Below are 25,836 nucleotides of genomic sequence, written 5' to 3'. Positions count from 1 at the left end.
TAATAAGCCTGCCCGGGCGCACGTCTATTGTACCAGCGGTGTCTTCACCACAAGAGTTGCATTTACTGGGCGCAGCAGAAGCCCACAGACCCCTAGATTTGAAGGGAGTTAGCAAGTGTTTTTTTTTTTGCAAGCTGTAGTGGTTGCTAAGAGACTTATACTTGGAGCCTGGAAAGAGAAATACCCACCATCTATTACACAATGGTCTGAAGACCTTAATGCCCTTGCTACATTGGAACACCATTTTTCAGCCCGAAAAAGAGGGCCAACGCAGTTTGGATACCTATTTGGAGGGCATCGGTGGTTATTGTATTGTCAGTGTGAGCTGACAGTTTTTCTGGGTTTTTACCCTCCGGGTTCCTTCCATTTTTTATTCTTTTCTCAACACCTGCTTTCTTTAATAAATTTGCGAATAATAATAAGTGGAGGGAATTATAACCATCAGATGAGGCGCAAGAAAACAAAGTGCATGTTCCTTATCATTTCATATGTTCTGAGAGCATATAACTTTCTGTTATCGGAAAGTCTCTAAGGCCCAAATGAGGCCTTTCTTGCAACCAAAAATGTTGGACACACGTCTTCCCCCACCTATCCCAGCTAAATCGCTGGGTGATCTCCCCCCAAACCCCCCCCCATACCAAACCTCTTGTTGACGACTATTTTAAAATAACCCTTCTATGTTTGTATTTGGTGGGTGAAAGTCAGGAGTTCACATTGGCCATTTGCCGCTGTTTTACTACAAGGTGCCACTGATGGCACTACCAGTGTTAAATTTTCAACTCAGCCAAGAGACAGCAGTGGAAGAAACAGCAGAAGCATGTCCCTCACATGGTGGTACAAATTGCTTACAAAGAAAGAAGCTATGGCTTCTCAGAGGGATCCAGATGGCCACTGTGAGAACAGGGTCCTGGTCTACATGGCCCTTTGGCCTGATCCAACAAAATTCTTATTGTGTTCTTAAATGCTATCTGCTGAAGTTGTTGTTGTTGTTTAGTTGTTTAGTCGTGTCCGACTCTTTGTGACCCCCATGGACCAGAGCACACCAGGCACTCCTGTCTTCCACTGCCTCCCGCAGTTTAGTCAAACTCATGCTGGTAGCTTCGAGAACACTATCCAGCCATCTCGTCCTCTGTCGTCCCCTTCTCCTTGTGCCCTCCATCTTTCTCAACATCATGGTCTTTTCCAGGGAGTCTTCTCTTCTCATGAGGTGGCCAAAGTATTGGAGCCTCAGCTTCAGGATCTGTCGCTCCAGTGAGCACTCAGGGCTGATTTCCTTCAGAATGGATAGTTTGGATCTTCTTGCAGTCCATGGGACTCTCAAGAGTCTCCTCCAGCACCATATGGAGACTTTCGAAAAGACAGGACCAGACACACTCTTTAGGTTAAAGTGTTGTTGTTTCCTCCCCTGGTTTTAACTTTATCTGGGTGTGTACAGAGCATATCTTTAAAGCGCCACCACCTCAAGAATCTTGGGAATTACAGTTTACCCTCACAGAGCTGCGATCCCCAGTACCCATAACAAACTACAGTTTCCTGGGATTCTTTGGGGGAAGCTGGGTGCTTTAAATGTTTGGTATGGATTTAGGGACGCGGGTGGCGCTGTGGGTAAAGCCTCAGTGCCTAGGACTTGCCGATCGTATGCTCGGCGGTTCGAATCCCCGTGGCGGGGTGAGCTCCCGTCTTTCGGTCCCAGCTCCTGCCCACCTAGCAGTTCGAAAGCACCCTTAAGTGCAAATAGATAAATAGGTACCGCTTTATAGTGGGAAGGTAAACGGCGTTTCCGTGTGCTGCGCTGGTGCTGGCTCGCCAGAGCAGCTTCGTCACGTTGGCCACGTGACCCGGAAGTGTCTGAGGACAGCACTGGCTCCCGGCCTCTTAAGTGAGATGAGCGCACAACCCTAGAGTCGGACACAACTGGCCCGTACGGGCAGGGGTACCTTTACCTTTATGGATTTGACATATGGTGTGGAAATGACCGAGTCTGACTGAGCAAGCAGCATGTCGGGCATGCTGCTACTGAACAAGGCTGTTTGTAGAGAGAAAGGGTGATAGAGGGCTCTTGCATCAGTTCCTACCACTGATCTTCATTGACCATCTGTCAGGAATTATTCAGTTGTGATTCCTTCATTGCAGGGGGTTGGACTAGATGACCCTTGGGATCCCTTTCAACTCTTCAGTTCTATGATTCTGTGTCCATAGAGCATTACAGCCTTCACCTTTCTCACAATAACTGCACAAGGCGAGTGTATATGATTTCCCCCTTTCTATGCATGGGGGAAGCCACAACTATGAAAAGTAGTTTGGTGGTGGTGGTTGGAGTGTGGGCCTCTTGTAGTGTCCTCTATTTTCCTGTTGGGGGCAGCTGGCTCATTACGATCCTGATACTGTACAAACTTTTGAGCAATTGAGAAAGCTCAGTTCAACACCCCCCCCCCCCATCCCTCCTGTCCATTTGGAAGGAGTCCTCCTTCCTAGTCAAGATCTGGAACTGCTGGCAGGATATTCTTAGACTGAGATTTTCTTCCTGGCATTTCTGCAGTTGGAGGCTGAGAGCAATACTGGAGAATTCAAGGGATATTTGCAGCAGAGGAAGAATCCAGCTGCAGAGACATCTAGCAGGTAAATTTCCCTTACTGCGCATTGATCTTTAAATTTAGCCTATTGACTTTCTCTGGTTTTCTCAGAACTTGCTCTCACAACCTTTTTACCTCCTTGCACATTGTTGCTGCCCTGAGTCCTTCTGCCTTCAACCCAACGGCAGACCCCAATCAACTTTTCACAATCTCTATGCCCTGTGCTCCTCCAACAATTTCAATTTAACAGGCATAATCCCTGTTACCGCTCTCCCTGGGGTGGGGTGGGGAATTGCTACTCCTATTTTGCCTTTTGAATATCTTTCATAAATGCCCTTTAAGGTTTTTATTTGTATACACTCACACACATGTCCCTGCAAGTGGGTTCAGCCTAGGGATGGTGTCTCTCTTGCTCTTTAAAAAAAATATTTTTATTAATTGCGAACACATAAATACATCAAATATACATAAATAAAACTAAAAAGAAAAATAGAGAATATAAAAAGAAAAAAGAAACAGAACAAAGAATAAAAAATAGAAAGATAGATAACAAATTTCAAAAAATAAAAAATAAAAATAAATATTTTCATATCAACTTCTACATAGGGAGTTCAAGCTTTTTTTTAAACAGCTTTGGCTTGGCTCCGTATTTCATATCTCTTGACTTCTTGCTATCAATGAACGGACTTGTAAATCAATTTTTCCCCAGCTAATTGTATTCAAATGGTAAATCTTGGAGACAGTCTGACTGTCACTGACACTCACGGAGGGATGGTGTGTCTCTTAACTGTAGCAGTGGCAGACCGTGGGGTCTCAATTTTCAGCGGCATCCTGTGCGACGCCAACATTCAGTGCCCCCTTCGCCTCTCGCCTTCCACTCTACGGCGCCCCCTGTTGCACCCCAAGGCTCCATGCTCAGTGCAACTGAACTGGTTGCGCCCCCCTAAATCCGCCTGACTGTAATGCAGATGGATCTAAACGCACATACAAAAAACCCACAATTGTTCGAATAATTGTTCTTCTAGTATTGCAATTAACCTACATTAAAGATATTTTTGCAGCCCCAGTAACTATAAGTAATTTTTGTTAGCTACCTTTATTTCTGTTTTGTCCGACAGAACTTTACTCCTGCTTCTCTATCCAAGGGCATATAAATGTAACATCCAGAAAAGGAGTTGCAGCAAGTTTTTTTATTGCATGCGGAGCCAAGCTTCCTCTCGCTAGTGCAAAATAAATGGCAGGCATGCTTGCCAGCTAACTTTTAAATTCATTATGTTCATTCACAGAAGTATTCATTTGACGCATCACAAATCTCAGTGTGCTGGATGGATGGGTATTTTTTCTCAGCATAAGGCAGCTGCATTTCTAATCTTACTGTATAGAAAAGCCCATATATTAATTGTTCCTGTCTCCATCGTTCTGTATTTGGGCACCTCCAGACTGTCTGTGTTTTGTGGGAGGGGCTCAAGGGCACACTGGGAAATTTAGCTTTGTGCAAATAGAGTGAAGTAAAGAACTCTGTCACCCGAGCACAACAAATCTGCTTTAAAAAAGAAATGGACTTCTTCCCATTTGAAAAGTGATGGGGAAATGTGTGGGAAGAGTAAATGACTGGCAGGAAGACATAAAAAACCCCGACAGACAGGTGCTCTGTTGCAACAGATCTACTTCTTGTTTAAAAAGGAGAAAGAGGACATTTTGCAGTTAGAAAAGGGATGTGGAAATGCACCAAAAAGGGTGAGACGAATGTGTGATTACTGGGAAGACTCGTAAACTACCCCACAAGAAAATCAGGATGAATGCAGGAACAGGATGAATGCTCACTGTCACATGACCACTACACAAACAAATCAAAACAAATGTTCATAAAAGACTAGATATAATCCAACCTTTTGTTTGCATAAACTTTATGCAAACAAATCAGGATGAATGCTTAATAAATAGGTCATCTGGAGGAACCCTTCTCAGCTCATGGCTTTTAGCTGTATATCTTGATTTGACATCACTAGCCATGTGTCTAAATTTGAAAAGGACAGCCTTTCTCTTTGAAGGGTCATTAAAAGAGAGTCCGGGGCTGTCCAGGCCAGGTCCAGTTTAAAGAGGCTGATCCACACCATACAGCATATTCAACGCATATCTGAAGCGCATGACATTCCCCCAAAGAATCCTGGGAACTGTGATTCCTATACACAAGGAACTACAATTTCCAGCACCTATAGCATACTAAAGTTCCCAGAATTTGGGGGTGGCGGGGGTCAAGTGCTTTAAATGTGTGTTGAATATGCTTTAAATGTATAGTGTGAATCTTCTCATAAGAGGAGGGCGGGTTGCCCATCAACAGATCTCACCTGGACAGCAGGCAAACAACTCACCTGGTCACAGTTTCTTCCACTAGGCTGAGATGAATTGCATTTCTGTTTCAATTATAAAAATTCCTTCTGAATTTGCGTCTATACCTCTCAATCAGAGTATACAACTATTCTGCAGATCCATGCCCACTTTTACCCTTCTCTCCGTTTTTGCATGATGCCTAAATGTTTGACAATTGACTGCTGGATTCTCCCTCCTGTAAAACACTGGGCTTACTGTGTAAGGTGAGCTGGGGAGACCTCCTAGCTCCCTGTGCAGCTCTCAATTAATGGGGTGCCTTTTGCATCTGTTCATCCCCTGCCCTGCCCCTCCCAGCTCTGTTCGCCAGCCAGTTGGCTAGCTCCAGGGAAGGCACAGGACTGGAATAGCATTGCTATCTCATTCTTGTTGGCAGAGCCTGCTTTTTTGTCATCTTGGTCTCTGACATTTGAGTGTGTCTTCCCCCATCCCCTGTCTCTGGCTCCAGCTACCCTTATCTCCTTCATTGCCCCGCCAAAATAAAGTATTCCACAAGGGCATCTCTTGGGTATGTGCAAATTTAGAGCAGGGTTTTCTCAAACTTGGTTCCCCAGCTGTTATTGGACTACAACTCCCTGGTCCTGCTAGCTAGGCATGATGGGAGCTGTAGTCCCAAAAGCAACCCAAGTTTGGGAAATCCTGGTTTAGAAGAAAAGGCGAGTAAGAGGGGACGTGATCGGATTTTATAAAGCTATGCATGGTGTGGATGAAGTGGACAGAGAAAGGTCTTTCCTCCCTCTCTCATAACACTAGAACTCGTGGACATCCAATGAAGTTGAATGTTGGAACATTCAGGAGAGAAAAAAGAAAGTACTCCTTCAGGCAGTGCATAGTTAAACTGTGGAACTTCCTGCCACAGGAGGCAGTGATGGCCACCAACCTGGTTGGCTTTAGAAAAGAATTGGGCACACCCATGGAGGATAAGGCTATCAGTGGCTACTAGTCATGATGGCAGTGCTCTGCCTCCATGTTTGGAGGCTGTAATGCTTCTGAATCAGCGGCGTAGCGTGAGTTGTCAGCACCCGGGGCAACGCAAGTAATTTGCGCCCCCTAACCCGGGGCAAGGCACGTAATTTGCGCCCCCCCTAACCCCTAACCTGCGAGTTGCCGCTGGCGCTGCCGCCCAAACGACGCCGCTTGCCCGGAGGAGGAGGGGGGCAGAGAGGCGAGGAAAATGCAACGGCCCAGCAGCTGCAGCAGCAGCGGCGGAGGCGGGGCTGTGAGGTGGGGCTGCCTGGCGGGACCGGACGAGCGCTGAGAGCCGCTGCCTGCCGGGCGCCTTCAGCCCGGGCGCGTGCACAGCTCGTCGGTTCCGTGAGACATGCGGCTCTGCTACAGCCTGCGCCCGAGGCTCTTCGGCGACTCCGGAGGCAGCGAGCGCGCCCCCCCCAGATGTTGCGCCCGGTGCGGCCGGCCCCCCTGGCACCCCCCACGCTACGCCACTGTTCTGAATACCAGTTGCTGGAAACCCCAGGAGGGGAGAGGACTCTTGTGCTAGGGTCCTGTTTGCCAGTTTACCAGAGGCATCTTGGTGGCCAGTATTAGAAGAAGAAGAAGAGTTTGGATTTGATATCCCGCTTTATCACTACCCTGAGGAGTCTCAAAGCGGCTAACATTCTCCTTTCCCTTCCTCCCCCACAACAAACACTCTGTGAGGTGAGTGGGGCGTGTGAGTGGCCCAAGGTCACCCAGCAACTGCAGGTGGAGGAGCGGGGAAGCAAACCCGGTTCACCAGATTACGAGTCTACCGCTCTTAACCACTACACCACACTGGCTCGATGAGCACGATGCTGGGCTAGATGGGCCACTGGCCTGATCCAGCAGGCTCTTCTTATGTTCTTAAAGAACCCTGAGGGTTGTAGCTCTGTGAGGGGTAAGCTGAAGGTTTCTCTGAGCGAAGCCATGTGCTTTAAACATGCTCTGAATGTGTGGGGTGTGTGCAGCCTTAAGCTATTCAGCTGAAACAGAATGTAGAGCCGCGAAAGGAAATCGTCTTCCTTCCTTTGTGAAGCCAAAACACGGCGGTGTGGAAGATAATAAACGGACGGCGATGACAGGAGCTCTATCCAAGGGTATCAGAGAAAATCCCTTGCTCAATTAAAGAGCCAAAGGAATTTCAAGAGGTGTGTTATGAGCTGAAACCTGGCCTGTAGCATTGGCTCCAAGTTGTGCCTCTATGTGTGTGCAGCTTTGAGAGACTGTTGTTTTCTGTCAACTGAGAGAGAGGGGGATGATAGCTGTCTAACGAGAATGCAGGGGACTGTCAGGGTAGCAACGCCAAACCAGCTGCCTGGAATTAAATGATCCCGTTTATCATGAGCACAAGTGAAGTTCCCCCAATTAAAAACCACTTAGACCTGGCAGAGAGACAGGCAGTCAAACTCAATCCAGGGGCTCAGCTACGCAGAGCATTTTTATAAGCCCATATTTCAGGCTGTAGTTGCCTGCAAGAGAGATCGTGGGCAGGTCCGCATCACACATTTAAAACATGTTTCGCACACATTTAAAGCATGCAGCTTTCTCACAAGAAATCCCGGGAACTAGTTTCACATGCACAGAGCTACAGTTCCCAGCGCCCTTTGCAAACGACACTACCCAGGATTCCTGAAGGGGTGGAATGAAGTGCTTCAAATGTATGGTGTGAATCTGTCCAATATCTATCTATTTTATTAAAGTTTATATACCGCATGATTGTTAAAATAAAAAATCAACTGCAGCTAGAATTTTGTTAGCCAAAAATTGGAAATTACAAGAAGTACCAACAGTGGAGGAATGGCAGATGAAGATGATGGACTTTTGTGAGCTAGCTGATCTGACCGGAAGAGTCCGCGACCAGAAGGAGGAGGAATACCAGGAGGAATGGAAGACATTCAAAGACTATTTAGCTAAATATGTTAAGATAACTTAAATAGAATTATTGCAAGTATCAGATTGGCCTAGGATTTAAATATGTGATGTTATAGAATAATATGTTTAAAGTTAAAATGAAAAGAAAGAAAGAGGTTAATTGACTTAAGTAAATTTTAGGTGAAATTGGTTTTGGAAAACTGCTACAGTGGTGCCTCGCAAGACGAAATTAATTCGTTCCGCGAGTTTTTTCGTCTAGCGAATTTTTCGTCTTGCGAAGCACAGTGTCAGGAAAGTTTTGGAAAAGCTTCAAAAATCACCAAAGTCTTCAAAAACCTCAAAAAAGGCTACCACACCACGTTCTATGAGTTGCTCCTCGAAGTCAAGTCGCAACTGTATTAACGGTGTTAAGAAAAAGGAAACAAACTTGCAAGACGTTTTCGTCTTGCAAAGCAAGCCCATAGGGAAATTCGTCTTGCGAAGCAGCTCAAAAAACGCAAAACCCTTTCGTCTAGCGAGTTTTTCATCTTGCGAGGCATTCATCTTGCGGGGCACCACTGTACAATGATATATATGGAAACTCAGCCAGAGGGATTCGAGGAAGTCACCCAACAATGTTAACAAAAGTGGAACTACTACAGTTAGGATCTATGTTTAGGTTTTGTTTTGTTTTTTTGATGTTTTATTTTTGTATTTGTCGATATGTTTGTTACAAATTTGGAAAATTAAAAAAAAAATTGGGGGGGGATCAAAATGGGTAAGAAAGAGAATAAAACAATGAAATTATCAGTAAAAGCAGTTCCAAACAACTATTTGCAACATTCAAAGAATAACTAAAATAAGTGATAAGCTAAAAACAAGTTTAAAACACCTGTCAACATTCTACCTGCTTGGGTAGTCTTGCCTAAATAAAAATGTTTTTAGCATGTGCAGCAAAGAGTACAGTGAAGGTGCCTGCCTGATGCCAATAGACTGGGAGTTCCAAAGTGTGGGAGCTGCCCCAGTAAAAGATAAATTTATTATAAATGCAGAACAAGTATTATGTTGCACCTGTAACAGGGCCAGTTCTGTCAATTGAAGTGGTCAACTGGGCACATAGGTAAAAGGTAAAGGACCCCTGGACAGTTAAGTCCAGTCAAAGGCGACTATGGGGTTGCAGTGCTCATTTGCTTTCAGGCCAAGGGATCCAGCGTTTGTCCACATACAGCTTTCCGGTTCACATGGCCAGCATGACTAAACCACTTCCGGCACAACGGAACACTGTGATGGAAATTAGAGCACAAGGAAATGCCGTTTACATTCCCGCAGCAGTACCTGTTTATCTACTTGCACTGGCATGCTTTCAAACTACTAGGTTGGCAGGAGCTGGGACAGAGCAACGGGAGCTCACTCTGTCACTGAGATTTGAACCACTGACCTTCTAATCGGCAAGCCCAAGAGGCTCAGTGGTTTAGACCACAGTGCCACCTGCACATATGGGGTAGCCAAGTTGTTTAGGGCTTTATATGCTAATAGCAACACCTTGGACAATAACTGACTCAGAATATCTGACTGCACACATTATTACTGCCAGTGTGGTATAGTGGTTAAGAGCGGTAGACTTGTAATCTGGTGAACCAGGTTGGCTTCCCTGCTCCTCCACCTGCAGCTGCTGGGTGACCTTGGGCTAGTCACACTTCTCTGAAGTCTCTCAGCCTCACTCACCTCACAGAGTGTTTGTTGTGGGGGAGGAAGGGAAAGGAGAATGTTAGCCGCTTTGAGACTCCTTCGGGTAGTGATAAAGCGGGATATCAAATCCAAACTCTTCTTCTTCTACTACTACTTTTTAAAAAATAAAAATGAGATAAATAGAATTTCTGAGCCAAAATGAACGGGGTGGGGGTTGTTCTCCCTGAAATTTCAGCATTGCAGTTTCTCCAAAATTTCAGCTTTGCAGCTCCTCTGATTTTTGCACATTCTTAGCTGTCTCCCTTGGGGGCTACCCACACCCCACCTGAACTCTGGCAACAAGGATCACACAAAAAAAAACATGTTACAGGGCTCGACCTCAACTCCGCCAGCCACCGCTGCCTCTGAGCTCCTTGTAAGCTGGCTGACAAACCATCGGATGAAAGGCGCAGTATCAAGTGAATATCAGTTGTGGTGTCACTGGATGCTGGTTTTTCTGGCTGGGGGCCTTGCTCTCAGTCTGATCCTGCCCACCCTCCAGTGGGTATCATATAATGATGGGATGATTTACTGGAGCAGGTGTGAGGCTGAAAAGAAGAGGCAGGCCTGTTAGCCGGCGGAGAATGTATTCTCAGCTAACCTCGGGGGAGACTCATCCACTTGCTTCATGAACATACCATGCCAGGTCAGAGGAAGAAAAAAAGAAAGGGGAATCATAGAACTGGAGAGTTGGGCGGGAACCCCAAAGGTCATCTAGTGCAACCCCCTGCAATGCTGGAAAAAACGATAGCCGCATCAAAATCGCAGGTCCTTGGCCCCACCAGATATCTGTTCATATACAGCATTTGTAGCCCATTCCGCAGTCTGACTTACATGCAGTCACTGAAAACAGGGCAGTCCCTGCCCACATGCTTGCAGTCTAAACAGCATGACACACAAGGAGAAAGGGAAGAGGAGAGAAAGCAAACTAAGGTGCCAATTCTTACAATGGTCTCCTGGCACTGAAACAGCTCAGGAGGTGCCTGGTGGAGCTGGTCTTTTGGCAAAGCCACTCATCTCTCCCACTGAGGCAGCCTGATGGAATCGGCAGGCAATGTATTAAGGCCAAGGGACCGCGAGGGGAGGAGGAACAGATTATATGTTTCCTCTGAGGCTTTCAGTCATTTAATGAAGAGGCATGCACAGCCAACACAAGCAGGATTTAACCCCAGCTCAGCTGCTGACCAGTACAGGTTAAATCCTGCTGGGAAAAGAGGCACCTCTGGGGGTGGGGGCAGGGCCTCCAGACTCAAAGAAACTCCTGCTTTTTGCAGACATTGGCTGTGTTACAGGGAACCAGCCAGAGAGGGCTTTCTCAGTAGCGGCACCTGCCCTGTGGAATGCCCTCCCATCAAATATCAAGGAAAAAACCAACTATCTGACTTTTAGAAGACATCTGAAGGCAGCCCTGTTTAGGGAAGTGTTTAATGTTTTATTGTATTTTAATATTCTTTTGGGAGCTGCCCAGAGTGGCTGGGGAAACCCAGCCAGATGAGCAGGGTATAAATAATTAATAATAATAATAATAATAATAATAATAATAATAATAATAATAATAATAATTAATACTACTACTACTTCTCTTGCACATGTAGTGATGCCTATAAAATGCAGGCTTCTTTCTTGGGAGGGGAGAAAGGAGTGCTTTCCCAGTCCTATGATCAGTGATTCATGTGATGTCATAATGATGTCATCTGATTGACAGAGTGGGCGACCCCGGCCACCTGTCACGTTTGGGCCATGTGGCTCGTCCTGATAAGGATGGTCTGGCCCATGGAGCCAAAACCCTTTCCACACCCCTGACCTGATCTGAGTTGCAAAGCTACACGCCTTTCCCAGGAGGCAAAGGAGCTAGAGGGTCCCAAATGAGCCCAAATGGACAGAGATAGCTTTGCTATCTCATTTTGCTATGTGGGGTTTCTCTTGCGCTTGATCCGGAAGCTGCAGTTAGTGCAGAATGCTGCAGTCAGATTGCTGGTAGGAGTGAGACTCTGTCAGTGTATATTACCTCTACTCGGTGACCTGTACTGGTTGCCGATTTCCTACTGGGCAAGGCACAAGGTGTTACTATTAGTATATAAAGCCCTTAACTTGGGACCAACTTACCTGCGAGATTGCCCTACCCCATGTATGCCCAGTTTGCTTCAGTCTGTAGAACTGGCACTATTACAGGTGCCACATAATACTCAGCCCACATTTGTAAGAAACTGATCTTTCAGTGCAGCAGTACACAAACTTTGGAACTCCCTGCCTGTTGATATCAGGCAGGCACCTTCACTTCAGTCTTTTCAGCACCTGCTAAAAATATTTTTGTTTAGGTAGGGCTATCCAGACATGCAGAATGTTGGCATATGTTTTAATCTTGGTTGTTTATATTTCAGTTTATTGTTGATTTCAGTTATTTTTGAACGTTTTACATAGTCATTTTAAACTGTTTCTTAACTGATAATTTTATTGTTTCATTCTTTTCTCAAAGCGCTTTCTAGGTATCATGGCGATCAAGCATTATATAAATTTTGTGAAATAAATAAAAATAAAATAAATTCTGTCCCACACCCCAGAACAGACAGGTGGGATGTAAAGGAAGGATAGGGTAATAGGAAAGGGAGATCAAACAGCTGAGACACAGAGCCTGTTGACCCATTTTGATGAAACATGTGGTACAGTCCTCCGGTTTTCCTGTGTCTCTCACCACCATAGCACACTTTGCCCCTTGACTGAAGCATCTCAGCCTTTTGCATTACAGTGGTACCTCGGGTTAAGTACTTAATTCGTTCCAGAGGTCCGTACTTAACCTGAAACTGTTCTTAACCTGAAGCACCACTTTAGCTAATGGGGCCTCCCGCTGCTGCCGTGCCGCCGGAGCACGATTTCTGTTCTCATCCTGAAGCAAAGTTCTTAACCTGAAGCACTATTTCTAGGTTAGCAGAGTCTGTAACCTGAAGCGTATGTAACCTGAAGCGTATGTAACCCGAGGTACCACTGTAGTTGGACCTGGCTGCTTGTTGGCTCTGGCGCCACCTACTGTTGGGCTCCCTGCCTTGCAACCTACCGTTCCCAACGGGCTCCAGGCACCACTGCCTTGCTGTAGCTTCTTCCTGGAAGATGATCCATAAATACAGAAATAGGTATAAATAAAAATCTTTCTTTACAGATTGACTCAGATTCTGGATCCTCCAACAACCCCCAAAGATGGCTCACAGGAATAAAGCTGGGGCTTCCAAGGCCAGTCGTGCCAAGAAAACTCCCAAGGAGACGCCAGTTGTTACAGGACCCAATATGGACTCTCTGGGTTTCCTGGCTATGGACAGCAACGTCCCAGGTTTGTCGCAGGTCATCCTTCAAAAACTCAACATGAAGAGCTACGATGACTACAGGTGAGTTTTGTTGGTAAATGTAGGTGGGAGTGATATTTCAGAGGATGCTGAAAATCCTGGTTTTGGGGTGTGTGTGTTGATAGCTTCACAGAAGTTGTTAGGATCCAGGCCTGCAAGTGAGAATCTGCACTCTGGGAGCCAGGAGATGTTCATTCCAAGACTGGGAGCTGAAATATGAGCCTTAGTAAGATAGGGGAATATCTCTTTAGCCTCATACACGCCAACTGATCCTGCTCATCATGGGCCGTGCTGATTTCCTGGTCCCTAATAAATCACTATCCACATTTATTTGGCCTTTTGAGAATGCCTGGTTAAACATTTTTGGTTTTGTTAAGAGTGAGGTACAAGCTTTCTTGTTTTTCAGGTTTCTGCTTCCTCTGCAGAGTCTCTAGCCCAGTCTTCCCCAGCCAGATGTTTTGGACCACTACTCCTTCAGTCACAGGCAGTATGTTCCATAATGCACAAACTAACCCCTAATTCTAAAAAAAAGACAAAGAATAAAAAAATACAGTACATCCCCATTTACCTAACATTCTGGCAGCTGAATGAACAGTTTTGGTATGGTGTTGCTACAAGTTTTGTTTTTGAGAACAAACTTAATTAAAGAAAGAAAGAAGCCTTGCCAATATTTATTTGTATATTTAGAGCATTTGTACACTGTTAGGTGCCCAGAAAAGCTCACCTACAACTGATTAAAACAAGAGGGTCCCTGTTTGTGCTGTTTCTTCACAGGTCTGCAGTGGAAGGCAGAAAACTGTGCACAGATTTTGGAATCCGGTCCTATTTTGAGATGTTCCAGAAAATGGAGGACACTTTCAAGTTTTGTGTTGAGTGCAAGAAGCTTCCGGAATCAATGCCTGATCCTAAAAGCCTGCGGCGCTGCAAAAGGTTAAAAAATAATAATAGAACTGTTATTCAATGAAAAATCAGGAGAGCCTTTGGCCCTCTGGATATTTCTGAACTGCAACTCCCACCATCCCTTGCTGTTGACCATTTTTGCTGGGGCTGGTGGGAGTTGTAGCTCAACAACATATGGAGGGCCAGATGACATTTTTAAGCATAATACATCAAGCAAATAAACGTGCATGTGACCAAACCAGGAAACTATGGCTGCCTGCTTTGGAACAAACCAGTATATCAAGCTACAAATTGTTTTAGGATCCAAAGCAGGCAACCATTGTTTCCCCGCCAGATGAATCAGGAAACTATGGCTAAGGAGATGCTTCCTGGCTTCTCTGTGGTTCCTGCAAAGGGGAAGAGCAAAGCAGCTACGAGCAAAGGCTCGTTCATATCCCAAGTTGAGATATGATCGTCCATATATAGGCAGTGAATGAAGATCACTTCTTGCTATGGATATTGAAGCCAGTGGGGTCTGGTAGGTTGAACCTTTTAGCAACCTTCTTTCCACTCCCAGGTGCCAGAATGTCTATTACTGTGGCTCAGAATGCCAACGAGCCAACTGGCCCACACACAAAAAGGTCTGCAAGAAGCTGAAACTGGTGGCTCTCGACCGACTAGTGGAATGGCTTGTTTTCACAGGTAAGCCTGCTATGGGCATGAGATTCAGTGCTGGTGTATTTTTTCCCCTCTGCCCTCTCTCAGTTACTCTGTTAGTGTATCTTCACTGGCAGAATGGCTCTACAAGGTGTTCAGTCATGGCCGCGGCCGTTCTGATGTGCCACCTGCATTGCAGGCCTTCCACCAAATCCTTTGCTGGCCAATCTTCAGAATCAGGTTATGCTCTTTATTCATTCATTAATCACAGTTTCCAATTAAAGAAAAACAACTCTACCTGACAATAAACTATAAAAAATACAATGTGTATTACAGCAGGCAGACTTAAAGGTTGGCAAGGGCACCTTAAAAACAAACAAACCAATTAATTCCGAGGCCCACTAGTAACCCAAAGGTCTACCAGTCAATCTGAAGCTTTTGCTCCACTGTGATTCTTCCGACAGGCGACATCCCTTTCCTCACAAGCCCCTGGACGAAGCGAATCCTGGAGGTGAGAGGCTGGGAGGACTACTTCTCGATGCAGGACGGTCTAGAGGAGAAGCTCAGCAATATCATGACTGGGCGTTACATGAACATCCTCTGGGCCAATGCTGGGAAGCCAAAGCCAGAGGAGGCGGAGCTCCTGGAGTCTGTCAAGCGGGTGATGACGGACTTTGTGTCCAGACCAGCCACCATTGGCTTGGGGCTGTGCCTGTTCCACCTCGACCCCTACGCCAAGCCTATCACGGTGCACGTGGTTGGAGCTTCCCACGTAGAGACTCTGAATGCCCGGGTGACAGACTACGATGAGCTCTCCCGCATGTTTCCAAAGCACCAGGGCATCGAGGTGGTGATGGTGGGCGTTGATGTGGTAGATGGGCCCATCATGAGGCCGCCGTTGGTGGCTTTCGGGCCCCGGGAACGAGTCTACCTCAGCAGCTACAAGGGCCTTTATCACGACTTCTGGGAATCGCAGGTAGAGACCCAGCAGGCTCCTCGGCCTGACATCGTGGTTGGCTTCCACCCAGGTATGTCATTCCATTGTCCCTTCCCTGTAGCTCAGTGGTGGAGCTTCTGTTTGTGTGCAGAAGGTCCCAGGTTCAATCCCCATCATCACTGGGTAGGAATCCTGGGAACAGTAACTTGCTAAGGATGCTGGGAATTTCATTTGCGAGGGGTAAACTCCAGCTCCCAGAATTCTTTGCCGTGGGGGGGAGCCTGCTTTAAATGCAGTGGCGTAGCGTGGGTTGTCAGCACCCGGGGCAAGGCAAGTAATTTGCGCCCCCTAACCCGTGGCTTTTAGCACTCGAGTCGCACCGCACTGCACGCCTGGCACACACACACCCTCCACAGTGGGCGGCGACCCGGTGGTTCGGATCGGATTCGCACAGCCAGCACTGCAGTGAGAGAGAGTGAGTGAGCCAGGTAGGGGCAGAGAGCTGCGAGTGCGAGCGAGCGCCCCCCCCCCAGATGTTGCGCCCGGTTCGGCCGGTCCCCCCTGCACCCCCCACGCTACGCCACAGTTTAAATGTATGGTGTGTTGGAGCCCTTCCCATTACAAATGGTGCTTGAAGCCTTTAGCTACCCTCTTTAGCTGGTCTTTTGCGTTTGCAGGATATTTGTGGACCCAGCAGAGAGAAAGGGAGAGAGAAGGAGTTTCAGAAATCCTTGTTTATGCTAATGCACTCTTAGGATCATCCCTAAATCTGTCTGTGAGCTACTGGAAATGGAATGCAGTAAATGGCAACAGAGAGATCCAAGTATTTTATCTGTAGGTGAACAATGCCAGCAAACTGACAGCCTTAAGAGCAGTTGTCCATCTCCACCCCAATGGGAATAAAAACCTACCCCCCTTGCATTTTTTGATCTGTTTGCTAGCTTGGTTTGGAAGGCAGGAAACTTTACATTAGGATCAGCTAATAGCCTATGTAGCCCAGTGCTGTCAGCAGCAAGGGTTGGGAACTTCTGGCCAGCAGGGCAAATTAAGCCCAACACAGATCCCATGGGCTGTTTCCGCCAAACTGTTTCCACCAGCCCTATACCTGGTCTCACCTTTTGCTGCTTTCATAAAATTGCCCTAATTTTATTGATGTTATGCTTAGGGGTGGAAGGATCTCCCCCCTTTGGTTCTCTGGGTTTCTCATTTTTCGAATCTCAAATTCAGCCTCTACAGCTCTTTAACACAGCTCTCCTTCTGGGAGTTCCCACCGTCAGTGACTCTCTGTGGTCTGCAGCAGAGAAGAGTTTTTCCCCCCTCACCAGCTGCCATCTGATCTTTTTAACTGTCTGTACTAGTGATTGAACCTGAGACCATCTGCTTGCAAAGCAGGTGCTCTGTCACCAAGTGACTCTCCCTTCCCAATTTGGTGGGGGGGGGGGTTCCCAAGGCGCCCTTAACAAGCCAAACATACTGCTTCCTCTGCACCATAGAGCTCAGGGTGGGGGGTGGAAGACTACCTAGTCCCACAAATAGAGGCTGGTGGCCATCAACTAGAGTTGCCATACGTACGGAATCTTCCGGACATACAGTGGTACCTCGGGTTACATACGCTTCAGGTTACAGACTCCGCTAACCCAGAAATAGTACCTCGGGTTAAGAACTTTGCCCCAGGATGAGAATGGAAATCGCATGCTGGTGGGGCAGCGGCAGCAGGAGGCAACATTAGCTAAAGTGGTGCTTCAGGTTAAGAACAGTTTCAGGTTAAGAATGGACCTCCAGAACGAATTCAGTACTTAACCCGAGGTATCACTGTATCTGGAATACTGTTGTATCTAGCAGTGTCTGGGTGAAAATTGGTAAAATGTCCAGGAAAATCCGGATGCATGGCAGCCCATGTCGGCAGTGCCGGTTTTGCCTATTTTCCATAAAAAACGCTCAAAAACAGCAATTTTTTTGCCCCCCAAAGCTCAACAACTTTCCTGCCTGGAATTCATGTAATCATAGAATTGGAAGGGACACCGAGGATCATCTAGATCAGGCCTAGGCAAACTCAGCCCTCCAGATGTTTTGGGACTACAACTCCCATGATCCCTAGCTAACAGGACCAGTGGTCAGAGATCATGGGAGTTGTAGTCCCAAAAAACATCTGGAGGGCCGAGTTTGCCCTTGCCTGATCTAGTCCAACTCCCTGCAATGCAGTAATCTCAGCAAAACCATCTATGACAGATGGCCATCTGACCTCTGCTTAAAAACCTCCAAGGAAGGAGAGTCCACCACCTCCCAAGGGAGACCATCCCACTGTCAAACAGCTCTTACTTTCAGAAAGTTTTCCCCCCTGATGTTTAGAATCTCCTTTCTTGTGCCTTGAAGCCATTGGTTTGAGTCCTGCCCTCCAGAGCAGGAGAAAACAAGCTTGTTCTGTCTTCCATGTGACAGCCCTTGAGATATCCGAAGATGGCTATCTTCAAATATTCCTAAGGCTGTACTTTGCTTTAAACTGTTTTCATGCTGTATAAATTGTTGTGTGACCTGCCCTGGGACCTGTGGGCGAAAGGCAAGTAATAAATCAAATCATTATTATGAGTATTTATAATAAAAATAGCTGAGCATCCTGTTCTCACTGTAGCCAACCAAATGCCCCCATGCAAGCAGGACCCCTCCACACTTGCCATTCCCAGCAACTGGCATTCATTGGCACACTACCTCTGACAGTCTCCAACTTTCTGACAAAGCGTCAGGATCCTCCACATTTTCATTCGTCTGTTTGTGATTTCTTCTGTTTGTCCTGGGTTCTCTACCCACAGGTCCAAGAGATTGTTTTTTTGTACTGCCACTGGGGGTACCCACTGATCACTACTGAATCAGAACAAACATCAGTCAGGATTTCTGCGGGTTGGCGTTTGTTCCGATTCAGCAGTAAGCACCGGGTTTTCCCAGGGAAAGCTGAATAAAATGTGCAGAAAATGTACTCTAAGCAATCTTTTCCCACCAGGCCATCATGCTAAGGGCCTCTTGTGCCGGCACACAGGCCACGAATCTCACTGCCTCTCACCCTAACCTACCTCACAGGGTTGTTGTGGGGATGGCATGAGGAAGGGGAAATCCAGGTATGCCACCTTGAGCTCCTTGGGAGAAAAAAGGTGGGATATAATGCAATAAATAATAATGATACTACCAATAAATAATTGCACAAATCTAGATTATACACTTGAATCCCTCCTGCAGGTGATCCCACTCACCAGAGGGATCCTCTGGATGCCAGATGTCTCAGAAGCACACCTTGCGGATCACAACTTGCCTAGCAAGCACCAGATTCTGCCCAGCTGTCTCCTAAGCTATCCCACTTCCAGTCAGCTGCTTGCTGCTGACAGTGTGTTTCACTGCGGGGATTAGACTGAGCACTAAAGAGCTGAGCTGAGGGACCCTGACAGGGGCTGATCAGCTTGTTAGCATACCTATCACTATCGAGCTGGTTAAGTGCGGAGCAGCTGTGGTGGGAGGCATTCAGTGCTCAGCCTCACACACAGCTTGGGCATTCCTTGCACACATTACAAAACGTACCGGAAACCGTCATGGTGCGTTGTAATGTGGGGGCAATCGGTACATGACAAAATGGCCACAAGGGCTTCCCAAACTGCATCCTGCTCAGTTTCTCCAGGGAAGGAGAAACTAGGTTCTATGAGCATGCCTCAGCCCATAACAATAATAATAATTTCTTATTTGTACCCCGTCCATCTGGCTGGGTTTCCCCAGCCACTCTGGGCGGCTTCCAACAGAGATTAAAAATACATTAAAATGTCACACATTAAAAACTTCCCTGAACAGGGCTGCCTTCAGATGTCTTCTAAATGTCAGGTAGTTGTTTATCCCTTTGACATCTGGTGGGAGGGCGTTCCACAGGGCGGGCGCCACTACCGAGAAGGCCCTCTGCCTGGTTCCCTGTAGCTTTGCTTCTCGCAATGAGGGAACCGCCAGAAGGCCCTCGGCACTGGACCTCAGTGTCCGGGCAGAATGATGGGGGTGGAGACGCTCCTTCAGGTATACTGGTCCGAGGCCGTTTAGGGCTTTAAAGGTCAGCACCAACACTTTGAATTGTGCTCGAAAACGTACTGGGAGCCAATGTAGGTCTTTCAAGACCGGTGTTATGTGGTTTTGGCGGCCGCCCCCAGTCACCAGTCTAGCTGCCGCATTCCGGATTAGTTATAGTTTCCTCTGCGAGGGCAGATCTGAGATGGAGGAGGAAGAAGAAGTAGGCAGGCATTGCCACTCCCTGGACTGGTGGTAAGCAAGAAGGCAGGCAGGGGAGGGCTGGCTGAGGGCAGACTGAGGTTGGTGGGGCAGTGCCCCATTCGCCTAATGGACCCACTTTCACTGGTGCCCCTCCATGTACAACAGCTGACCAGACTAGCTGTTGAACCTTACATCAACATCCTCCACTGAACCCAGGAGCAGAAGACAAGCTCTGTCCACTCACCACCCCCTCAGTATCTGTCGCCTAAGGCAGCTGCTTCATCTTGCCTCATGGCTGGGCTGGCCCAGGCCTGGATTGATAGATGGCACATCACAGAACAGTAGAGGATATCTGGGGACAATGCTGCAAAGTAGGCTTCTTTTTCTACTGGGATGGGATAAAAGAGAGAGAGACATTTTATGAAATTTTATCTGGGAGCAGGGAATGACTTCTGAGAAATTTTGTGTCAGTTCTATACTTAATCTTTATATATATATATAGAAAGATGATGATGATGGTGATATTTAGCCCAAAACAAAAAGGCCTTCCAGAGTGGCTTAGAAATGTGACATAGGTGGTCCCCACCCTCAGGCTTGCAAGCTAAAAAATATAGCACAAAAGGAAAAAGACTGGAAGGGAGGTGGGAAACTCTCCTTTGGGATTTCAAGCCACATTATGCCGTATCCATCACAATGTTGGGCATTTCCATAACATTGCCTGCCCAGTCCTGGAAGGCAACCTGAAACTTTTCGTAAAGGATGTTGCAATGTGTCTTGTCTCAGCGATGGCACTGTGCAGCACTGCAAGGGTGCTTCTTACTCAGGAGCAAGGCCATGTTCCACTGGCGCGCTCCACCACATTCCGTAGGTATTAAGTTATTAGTACCAGGATAGTCAAATGCCCTTGTGAATACGCAAGGCTCCCTTGGCACATCATTCCAAGCTTGCAGAAATGTCAGAGGGCTTTGCAAACTGGAATTAATCTTCCCTCCGTCCCCCACTCTGCCATCCCCAATCTGATCTGATCTTGGCAGTGTCAGCCCCCCCCCCCATGGTTCCCAGCTATGACGTGCGAGAGAGTTTGGCATCCTTGTTCTGACAGCTGCACAAACAGCCAGACCCTCACTATTCCCTCTTTCAACCTGCTGGGGAAGTTTCCAGCCTCCATCCTCTTTCTGCCAAAGGTGTGATGTACCAGTGGAATCAGCACTTGCTTCACATATTGGCCTTGCAAGGTATAAGCACGCTAAGTTGGCACTCTTCACCAGCAAAAGGTGCAGAGAATGTCCTCTGAGCAATCTTTTCCCATCATGACATCATGCTAAGGGCATCTGTACGGCATCCAGGGAAAGTCAGCCTCAGTTCTTGCCCTGCAGCTTTGTCTGCCGTCCAGTCTCTGCAAATAGCACATGAGGTTTTTAAAGCCATCCCTGCACTGAATTGCTTCATGCTGCAAGCAGCCGCGTGGGGATGTGTGTATCTTGCAGGAGAGTGTTCAGACGTGCAACCAAAATGACCAAGGGGATGGAGGGACGTTTCTATGAGGAAAGGTGGTAGCATTTTGGACTTCTAGGTTTGGAGATAAAAAAGAAAGAGGGGACTTGACAGAAGTGTATTAAAATTAAGCATGTCATGGAGAAAGTGAAACACTAGAACTCGTGGACAGCCAATGAAGCTGAATGTTGGAAGTTTCAGGACAGAAAGCCCTTCTACAGGCAGTGCTTAGTTAACTTGTTCCCACAAGGGGTAGTGATGGTCACCAACCTGGATGGCTTTAAGAGAGGATTGGACAATGGCTATCAATACCTACTAGGCATAATAGCTATGCAGTCGGTGTTAGGATATTCCAGTGTCCTACATGCCAGGACACGAAATTCCTGCAGATCTGTTGTCTGTGGCTGTTAACAGAGAACAACTTAAGGTTTATGTACAGCGGTTGCAGTTGGGTTAAAACACAGGTGATACAGGTTACACGGAAAGGGGGAGGATGTTAGGATATTCCGTTCCACCTTAAGTACAGGCATGATTGTTGTGTGTCACATGCCTGTTTACACTCCAGCACAGCTTGCTGGGAACTTCCATTTGTGTATAGCTTTTGCTTCTGCTTCTTGCTTTGGACACAAAGGGGGTCGGACATGTCCTGCTGTACGCTGAATAAACTGCTTGTAAATATGCTCACACAGCTGTCTCCCTGCCACTTCTGTTGCGCAGCGTTATTTACTCTGCTGAGTGTGCGTGCCCAGCTTCTGAAGCTAGGGTTGCAGTTTCATGCTGATCCAAGGACTGGAGATCGCCCGACACACCGGCCAGTGGGCTGGGGCCTGCCTATTGCCCCCGATTCCTTGGCTGCATCCCAACAGTCGGAGGCAATGCTGCTTCTGAACACCCATTGCTGGTTGCCACAGGAGGCGAGAGTGTGTTTGTGCTCAGGTCCTGCTTTTGGACTTCCCACCGGTTGGCCACTGTGGGAACAGGATGCTGGAGTAGATAGGCCCCTGGTCTGATCCAGCAGGCTCTTATTATGTTCTTATGCATGGTGGCACATAGAAATGGCACCAGGGTCAGGGAGACGGCTAGGCTGAAATCCTTCTGAAATGTTCTCTTGTGTGTTTCACCACATTGCAAAAAGCAAGTCCACAAGATAAACCTTTCAAAAAATGCAACCTGGGCACTGCATGCAAATGAGCCGTTTCCGGTCTTCTCCATTCCTAGGTTTCCATGCCTGCCATGACCTAATGGAGAGTTGGCTTCCCACCTTGCTGCTCCTTCGAGACTACGAGATCCCCTCGCTCTTCACCGTGTACAGGTAAACAGGCAGGTTCTCCTCTACTTCTTCTCCCACACCTGTTCTCCATTGCTGGTGCCAAGGGCCAAACGAGACAATGAGTAAGCAGAGGTTGGATGGTCATCTGTCATGGATGCTTTAGCTGAGATTCCTGCATTGCAGGGGGTTGGACTAGATGACCCTTGGGGTCCCTTCCAACTCTTAAGATTCTATGATTCTATCTGGTGCTGGGGGCAAAAGTGGGCAGATGTAACTTACCTTCACAAAGCAGGCTGCATTCACAGGGACATAGGGAGCTGCCTCATGTTGGCTCAGGCTATTGGCCTCTTTAGCTCCATATTGCCTACACTGACTGGCAGCGACTCTTAGGGGTTCAGGCAAGAATCATTCCCAGCCTTACCTGGAGATGCCTGGGATTGAACCTGGGCAAGGCTGATGCACTAATCACAGAATCACAGGCCTTCCACTCTTCTATTCTCCTTCCAGGACATTTTGACATTTGCTGCTGCATTAGGAATGTGCAGGCGAGGCTGCATAGCATTCAAACAGACTAGGAAGGAGGAGGCATAAGAGGAATGGCTAGGGGGCTGTTGCAGCTGCCTCCCAACATCTACCGCCTGAGGCATTTGTCTCATTTTGTCCAATAGTGGGGATGGCCCTGAACTCATTGAGTTATAAGAAGCTACACAGAAATTGGGAACCGGAGCCTTCTCTTTTCAGTTTCCTAGGACTGTCCCCAAACCCATTGTGGTCCCATTAGGGCAGAATGCCCAGGAAGCCAGATCAATATTGGCATTCTGTCGACTTTTGAATATCTGTTTGCACACATATTCCTTTGATCTCTTCCCAAGCCTCCTGTTTCAATTGCTGTGTTGTTTTATTGCCTGCTTTAATTATGTAAGTATGTATGCATATTTTATCTTTATTCAATTTTCAATATAACAAGATACATACTTACATTAAAACAAGGTGGGGGAGGAAGATTCATAAATACATACCTAAAAGGAAGGAATGAGAAAAATTCACGAACGTGGAAAATCCATTGTTTTGATGGGATTGTGTATTTTAATCATGGATGTTTATATATTAATATTTCTGTAAATTGGATTTTATGTATTAGAAGCCTAAAATTATCTTCATTAATTTTATTATGACATTTATACCCCATCTCTCCTCCAAGGAACTCAAGGTTGCATACATAATTCTCCTTTTTCTATCCTCAAAACCACCCTGTTGAGGTAGGCTAGGTTGAAAGGCAGTGATCAACCAACCCTGAACCCCAGGTCCTAGTCTAACACTCTAATCACTACTCTATGCCACCTCTATTCAGTGGATGCTAATGAAGTCCAGGCAAGGTTGTGTTAAAGCATGTGTTATTTCACACTTTCCAGTACATTTTTCTGTTGCTTTCATTGCAAAAAGTCTGATCTTTTGAGGAAGTGGGTTTGGTGTGCAAAACCTCCCCATCCATTATAACAGCACAACTATCATGGGCCGATACATGATTGAATTCCACCCCAAAATAGTGACTATCTGGATGCACTTGAAAAACCATTCAGGGTCTAAAATGACCCAGCCACTGCTAACTGAAAATGAGCTAGCAGCATTAACCAAGACTCCTTCCTTCTTTCCCCCAGTGAACAGGAAATGAAGAATTCGCTCAAGATCTTGATGGAGCTGGAGACCCAGATCACAGGCTGTGGGGCCAACCCCTTCGCCTCCCTCAAACCAGAACAGGCCTACTCAAACCCCAATAAGCCGCCTGTCTACTGCAACTCCCACTACATGATGTTCCGGGGGCTGTCTGCTCCCCCAGATGAGCTGGACATAGGAGAGCTGGATGGGGGCGAAGAGGAGCGAGATTAGATGGGGAAGCTTAGAGCAAGTGACCTCTTAACTGAAGGCAGCAGAGGCTTATTCGTTTCCCCACATCTGTTCAACTACTTGCTTGGAGCGGACTGAGATGTCAGGAACGCAAGTGGCTGTTTTGTGTGCGTGCTCATTCTCTGTCCTTGCAGCTGAAGGGCAGATTCCAAGGGTAGCAAATAGGGAAGGGCCGTAGCTCAGTGGGGAAGCACCTGCTTTGCATGCAGGAGGTTGTGGATTCAGTTGACAGTGTAGGATTGGGGGATATCCCTGCCTGAAAACCTAGAGAGCTGCTCTGAGGCCGTGGATGTTGGCTCTCCCGAACTGGAACTCCCATCAACCCCAGAAACCATGAAGCTACCAGCCATGATGTCTGTGCTCTGCCTCAGAGGTTGGGCGCAGTAATGGGTCTTGAGTACCAGTTGCTGGAAACCACAGGAGTGCTCTTGTGCCTGGGTCTCACTTGTGGGTTTCCCTCCAGGCATGTGGCTGGCCTCTGCAAGACCAGGATGCTGGATCAGATGAGCCTTGGGCTCCATGATTGGAGGCTGAAGAGCTTTGGGATACCAGTTGCTGGAAATTGCAGGAAGAAAGTGTGCTGTCGTGCTCAGATCCTGCCTCCTGGTTTCCGCCCCACAGGCATCTGGGGGGTGAGGCACTGTGAGACCAGGATGCTGGACTAGATGGGACATTGGTCTGATCCAGCAGGCTCTTCTTAAGTTCTTAAGCATGGCCAATGTCCTGCGGACCTGCTGTTTTTCAAAAGCAAAGCCACGGACTCCCCACTTTTGAAAATGTTGGTATCTTTGTGGTAGTTTTTGTTATGTGAATGGTGCCACGGCACCCTCCAACATGTCCCGGCACAAAACGAGACTGTGCTCCCACGCGAGTCACATGAGCAGTTCAAGGATACGGCATCCATTTTGCCACAATCTCAAGCGTTTTGGGGCACTGCGCTTGTTCACGAGAGCACAACCCTCCCAAAGCAGGATGTCCTGAAAAATTGACAGGTATGTGCTACGGATCCCCTGGGTAAGTTATGCAAACCAACAATTGGAAGCCACTGGTTTAGACCATACTGAGCAAGATGAACCCATGGCCAACCATGTATCAGTTGAACTAACAGCTAGTCCCATCCTATAAGAAGTTGACACACACATGGGATCATGTCACTGGTATCTCCAGCTCAGCAGCTCTCCAGGGTTTCAGGAGTTTTTACCAACCCTTTCTGGAAGTGTCCAACTTCTGCATGCCAAGCAGGTGCACCACCTGAGCCATGGCATATTTAGCCACCTTTTTGTCAAGCAGAAATAAATTAGAAGGGAGAGGACTGTTTGTGAACATGGAGGGTGGGGAGAGGGCCCCAAGATACACTCCCCCCCCAAAAAAAACCCCTAATCTCGTGCTGCCTTTTACTAAAAATAAACCTGCACACTATTCAAATTTCCCATCAAGTATTCCTGCCTTCTTACTTACAGCCAGCCCAGGTGGTGGAAGCCCTGGCTGTCAGCTTCTTCATCCTCTTTAGGCTCAGTGTTAACCCTGGTAGAATTCGGCAGAGAGGAGGCGGAATGGGGATGAAACTAGAATTAGTTGGCTCTGCCTGTCAATGGCTCTGGTGCCACCTAC

The 25,836-nt window shown here is 47.2% G+C and overlaps 1 protein-coding gene across 1 annotated transcript; it reads left to right on the top strand.

Annotated features, from left to right (window-relative positions):
• The first annotated feature begins 2,361 nt into the window (after positions 1-2,361).
• On the top strand, positions 2,362-24,735 carry MSS51 (MSS51 mitochondrial translational activator). The gene is made up of 7 exons (XM_081170431.1): positions 2,362-2,619; positions 12,670-12,892; positions 13,625-13,780; positions 14,307-14,431; positions 14,851-15,414; positions 22,269-22,362; positions 23,979-24,735. Exons 2-7 carry the CDS (start codon positions 12,708-12,710, stop codon positions 24,205-24,207), a joined length of 1,353 nt encoding a protein of 450 aa, XP_081026557.1. The 5' UTR covers positions 2,362-2,619; positions 12,670-12,707; the 3' UTR covers positions 24,208-24,735.
• Positions 24,736-25,836: the final 1,101 nt, after the last annotated feature.

This window comes from Podarcis bocagei, assembly GCF_964188305.1.
Source record: "Podarcis bocagei genome assembly, chromosome: 14".
In the NCBI taxonomy this organism is placed as follows: Eukaryota; Metazoa; Chordata; class Lepidosauria; order Squamata; family Lacertidae; genus Podarcis; species Podarcis bocagei.
The sequence above is the reverse complement of the archived record's forward strand: the minus strand, read 5'-3'. Positions and strand labels throughout refer to the sequence as shown.

What these genes read in the sequence shown, in the direction of transcription:
- MSS51 (XM_081170431.1), top strand. Translation starts at nt 12,708, where the DNA reads ATGGCTCACAGGAATAAAGCTGGGGCTTCCAAGGCCAGTCGTGCCAAG. An exon ending in GGAATGGCTTGTTTTCACAG is followed by an intron (nt 14,432 to 14,850) that starts GTAAGCCTGCTA and finishes TTCTTCCGACAG; the next exon opens with GCGACATCCCTTTCCTCACA. An exon ending in TCGCTCTTCACCGTGTACAG is followed by an intron (nt 22,363 to 23,978) that starts GTAAACAGGCAG and finishes TCTTTCCCCCAG; the next exon opens with TGAACAGGAAATGAAGAATT.